Source organism: Palaemon carinicauda, chromosome 34 (genome assembly GCF_036898095.1).
Source record: "Palaemon carinicauda isolate YSFRI2023 chromosome 34, ASM3689809v2, whole genome shotgun sequence".
NCBI lineage: Eukaryota > Metazoa > Arthropoda > Malacostraca > Decapoda > Palaemonidae > Palaemon > Palaemon carinicauda.
In genome coordinates this window covers 60978820-60983819 of record NC_090758.1, presented here as the reverse complement: position 1 = coordinate 60983819, position 5000 = coordinate 60978820, and the positions used below count along the sequence as shown (strand labels likewise).

At 49.7% G+C, this 5000-nt stretch overlaps 3 protein-coding genes across 3 annotated transcripts; all 3 read right to left on the bottom strand.

The window, feature by feature from the left end:
- Positions 1–713: 713 nt before the first annotated feature.
- LOC137626974 (uncharacterized) lies at positions 714–1832 on the bottom strand. Its single transcript, XM_068357958.1, has one exon. The coding sequence runs from the start codon at positions 1830–1832 to the stop codon at positions 714–716; it is 1119 nt and encodes a 372-aa protein (XP_068214059.1).
- A 133-nt stretch (positions 1833–1965) lies between these two features.
- Positions 1966–2433, bottom strand: LOC137626973 (uncharacterized). Its single transcript, XM_068357957.1, has one exon. The coding sequence runs from the start codon at positions 2431–2433 to the stop codon at positions 1966–1968; it is 468 nt and encodes a 155-aa protein (XP_068214058.1).
- Positions 2434–2621: 188 nt separating this feature from the next.
- Positions 2622–3872, bottom strand: LOC137626972 (uncharacterized). The gene has a single exon (XM_068357956.1). It carries the CDS (start codon positions 3870–3872, stop codon positions 2622–2624), a length of 1251 nt encoding a protein of 416 aa, XP_068214057.1.
- Between the last annotated feature and the right edge of the window lie 1128 nt (positions 3873–5000).

Here is a 5000-nt window from a genome sequence, read left to right as displayed (position 1 = left end):
TACAGGATTACATTAATTGCAATAGGGTTCATTGTAATACATAAATAAAAGTCAATAAAGAAAATACAGCAATGGTAGAGGATTACATGAATTGCAATAGGGTTCATTACAATAAATAATAGACTTACATCTTTTCCCACCGCCAATTCTGTTTCAAGTTCAGTTCAAAGAACATTCACAGGTGGTACCGTTAATCTCCTGCAAGTGATTAGTTATTAAGCCAAATGTGTGATTGGTCCTTCACACACGGAGAGACACTTCTAAATCACCGCATCAGTCAACACAGCAAGCTGAGCACAGAGATGCTCACACCACAGCGGACAGCCATGCACTGCCAAGGTCCGGGGCCGTGACGTCACTCTGTCTAGCACGAGATGCCCCTCTGAGCCGACCAATCATGGAGCTAGACCATCGCTATGCCCATATAAGGTTATGTTTTCAGCGCTTAGAGTTGGGCCTGGAGAACGTAATAAGGAAAACTAAATTAATCCTCATGGTTAACAAAAAACACAAAAAAATTCTTGGAAATACGTTATGGCGTATCTTACACTGCCCCCTATTTGGTCATGGGCTAAATATTTCCGTAGATACGGCATCACTTGGGTTACTTCATTCAAATGACCTAGCTATATTTTCAACTCAAATAATAAAATTCAAAATTTACAAAATGCAGCGAGCAGCGCTCAGCGTACGCTCATTACACCTCATATACATCACTTTATATCATAGCCTTTACAATTTTCCAAGAGAAGGCACAGTTTCTGCACAGGCCTTCTGAACTCGCCGTTCTCAGTCTTGATCAAAGCTTGACGTACGCGACCGTCAGCGCTCCAAGTGACCTCCATGACTTTCCCTAGAGGCCAGCTGCCTCGGGGAAGCCGCTCGTCCAGCGTTAGAACGACGTCACCGACATTGATGTCACGCTTTGGGACTGACCACTTCTGGCGCTCCTGAAGCAGGGGGAGATACTCCTGTATCCACCTGCGCCAGAATTCGTCAGCGAGGAACTGTGCCTGTCTCCATCGCCTCTTCACATACATGTCCTTCTTGCATGTGGATGTGAAGGGATCGGGTGACCCTTTCAAAGTTAGGATCATGTTAGGCGTGAGAGGGGCAGGGCAGTTCGGGTCGTCGTTGATCTTCGTCAGAGGTAGGCTATTAACAACAGCCTCCACTTCGCAGAACAGAGTGTGAAGCATTTCATCAGTCGTGACTTGTTGGAGACAGGCCGCTGTGAGGGCTCTTCGGACGGACATGATCAGACGCTCACACACTCCGCCGAAGTGTGAGGCATGTGGTGGATGAAAGTTCCACTCTATGCCTCGGATCGAGAGTGTGTCTCTGATTTCTCCTTCGTTGAAGCGCTGGAGAGCTTTTCTTAGCTCTCGTTCCGTGGCCACAATGTTGGTCCCGTTGTCGGACCATATTCTCTTGATAGGCCCCCTGCGAGCGACGAAACGCCTGATGGCGTTGACGAATGAGTCTTGTTCCATTGTATCGATCACTTCCAGGTGGACTGCTCGCGAGGTAAGGCATATAAAGATAGCGCCCCAACGCTTCGCTGTGGACCTTCCTTGCTTCACTAAGAACGGTCCGAAGCAGTCCGACCCAGTGGTAGTAAAGGGGGGTTCATCTGGACAAAGCCGGTCGGATGGCAGTTCAGCCATCACCTGATCTAAAGGACGACGACTTAGTCTGCGACAGACCAAGCATTCTCGAATGACAGTCTTGACGATCGCATTTCCGCGGACGATCCAGTAGTTTGTCCTCAACTGGGTCATCAGGTGGTTCTGGCCACGATGGCCGCAGGATTCGTGCGTGGCTCTCACCATAAGCTTGACAGCCAGAGAACTGCTGGGTAGGATGATCGGATGCTTGGCCGTATCTGCCAGTGTTGATTTCTGCAATCGACCACCAACGTGGAGCAATCCATCCTTGAGAAATGGTCTCAGCTTGATTAATTTACTAGACCTCTTCAGCGATCTTCCCCTTCTTCGAGAGGGTGCTTAACTCTTCTTCATACTCTTGGCTTTGGGTCAGTCTCCAGATCAAATTCTCCGCGGTACGCAGTTCCGCACTCGAGAGTGAGTCGCCGCTGTATGGGCGAGCCTTCTGCATGTGGCGGATAAATCTTGTCATCCACGCGACGGTCCTGACAAACTTCAACCAGGAGGAGAATCTTATCGCTATTGATTCAATGAACGTTGGTTCTTTCTTCGTTATATCGAAGACGAGAGAAGTCTTCACTTCGGCGTCTGGATCAAGCTCTCCTCTGACAACATCTTCGGGCATGGTTGGCCAGTGCGTTTCGTCCATCTTGAGGAAATCTGGTCCCTGAAAACCACAAAGATGATTGGAGGAAGTCAGCGACGGAGAGGCACGTGACGCGAGGTCTGCTGGGTTCGCAGTAGTATTGATGTATCTCCAAGCCATAATGTCTGATGTATCCCCTAATGAGATTGACCCTATTGTCCACGAAGGTCTGATACCTCGCAGTCGGATTTCTGAGATATTTCAGTACTGACGTGCTATCAGTCCAGAAGACTGACGGGGCTAGTTTCAGATCGAGCTCAGTCTTCAGCTTTGAGTCCATCTGTGCAGCGATAGCAGCTGCCGTCAGCTCAAGACGAGGGATGGTGGTCCTTTTCAGAGGGGCGACTCTCGCCCGTCCTATGACGAGAGTGCAATGAATCTTTCCGTTGACACCAACTACACGCAAGTAAGAGACTACACCATAGCCTGTCTGACTTGCGTCTGCAAAGTGGTGCAGCTGAAGGGGTGTCAACATCTCCGAAGTCTGGTAGTATGAAGGACCTTCGCAGTTGGAACTCTTCCAGTTGTGGCAACTGCGCAAGCCAGGTCTTCCATCGAACAAGTTCATCAGCAGACATCCTCTCATCCCACGAGAGCTTCCTTCGGCACATTTCTTGCAACAGGATCTTCGCGATCAAAGTGACGGGGGATAAGTAGCCCAAGGGGTCAAAGATCGATGCAACAACAGAGAGCACACCACGTCGGTTGAAAGGCATGTCTTTAAGGACGATTCTGAACGTGAACACGTCTATGCTCATATTCCAATGGATCCCCAGGGCTCGTTCAGTTGGCAGCTCATCTTTATTCAAGTCTAGGACAGCCACAGAGTCGTCTCGTTCTTCTCTGGGGATCGCAGCTAGAATTTGCTTGCTGCTGGAGGTCCATTGGTTAAGACGGAAACCTCCATCCCTGCACAGGTTGATCAGATCTCTTGTCAGTTTAATGCATTCTTCCTCATCATCCATCGCCTTGAGGAGGTTGTCGACGTAGAAGTTGCGACGTATAGAGTTAGAAGCTTCTTCGTTATACATGCTTCTGAAGTCCAGGGCCGTTTTGAGTAAGCAGAAGTTAACGACGCTCGGCGATGATCTTGCGCCAAAAACGTGGGACGTCATTCTGAAGACTTGCAGTTTTTTGCTGGTGACACCTTCTGGCCACCAGAGGTACAGGCAGTCTCTGTCCTCTTCAGGTACCTTCACCTGATGGAACATCTCCTGCACATCTGCTGTGATGGCATGTTGACCCTCTCTAAAATGCAGGAGAACACCCGTCAGGCTATTGGTGAGGTCGGGGCCTTGCATCAGATGTTCGTTGAGAGATGTTCCTCGGTGCCTTGCCTTCAGATCGAAGACCACTCGGTCTTTCTGTTTGACAGGATGCCTGACAGAGTGGTGCGGCATAAGCCATACGCGCCCGTCCTTCCTGTCTAGCTGACTTACAGGAACCCTTTCGGCGTAGCCCTTATCAGTATATTTCTCCATCTGAGCTACGTAGGATGTCTTGTAAGCTTCGTCGTTGTCTAGTCTTCTTTTCAAGCTTCGGGTTCGTCGAATTGCCATATTCATATTATCAGGTAGAGGAGTAGAGTCCCTTGAATGGCAGCTTGGCCATGTACTTTCCATGTCGATGCTGTGTCATGTTATTCAAGTTGGCCAAGAATCTCTTATCCTCTAGGGAATCTTCCAATCTGGAGAGGGATTCCTTTTCGAAGAAATCTCTATTAAAATGACTCTGCAGTAGCTCTGTCAAGTCTTGAGGGTCAAATTTTCGATGAACATGATGCACGGGTGAGACCTCCGATGCAGACCGGTCTCCAGTAGGACCGAAAGCCACCCAACCAAGCTTGGTTAGCTAGGCGGATGGCTCATTGGCAGTGCCGTGGCGTTGCTCCAGAATGACTCGATTCAGGGTCGTGTCTAACCCGATCACTAGCTCGACCTGTTCGTGGTCAGTTGGCAAGCTTTGCAGCTCTACCTCTGCCATGTGTGGCCATCTCTTCAGCCAGTCCGAAGGCATTATGTAGTCCGTCGACACATTAATTTTGTCAGTAACAAAGACTTCTTTTACTCGTTCTTCCTCCTCACCTCCGTTGATGTTACCAAGGGTGAGTTGGACCACTTCCTTGCAGGGCGAACGTACCGGCCTCTGTCACCATGGTCTGGTTGCAAGGCCTTCCCGTTACACCTAGCCGATCTATTAGGCTCCTTGCGGCTAGCGTGGGTGCGGCTCCTACATCTATGAAGCCGACCGTAGTGCATGTTCCGTTCACCATGACTGGGATAAGCTTCAACATTGTACGACCATCAGGTCGTCGGTCAGTGGACATGGCGTGTACGTGCCCCGTCGTCGCAGGAGTCCCAGCCTCTAGAGCGGTTTCGGTGTTAGTTCTATCAGGTGGTGCATTGCTAGTCGTCCCGACCTCGGCTTTAGGCTTGTCAGATGTCTTGGACACAATTGCTCTCTTGGAGTTTGCACTGTCCCTTGGAGGGGTTTTCTTCACATAGTGCAAGAGCGTGTGATGCGTCCCCAAGCCGCACTTGCCACACGTAGATTCTTCTTCACAGGCTTCGTGATTGTGCGCGACATTTAAGCATCTGAAGCAGAGTTTAGCATCCACCACAGCATTCCAGCGGTCATCCAAATTGAGGCTTTGGAATCGGTGGCGCGACTGAATTCCGTGCTTATTT

Bases quoted from the DNA above. Each gene is read 5' to 3' on its own strand.
- LOC137626974 (XM_068357958.1), bottom strand. From the start codon at position 1,832: ATGGTGAGAGCCACGCACGAATCCTGCGGCCATCGTGGCCAGAACCAC.
- LOC137626973 (XM_068357957.1), bottom strand. From the start codon at position 2,433: ATGGCTTGGAGATACATCAATACTACTGCGAACCCAGCAGACCTCGCG.
- LOC137626972 (XM_068357956.1), bottom strand. From the start codon at position 3,872: ATGGCAATTCGACGAACCCGAAGCTTGAAAAGAAGACTAGACAACGAC.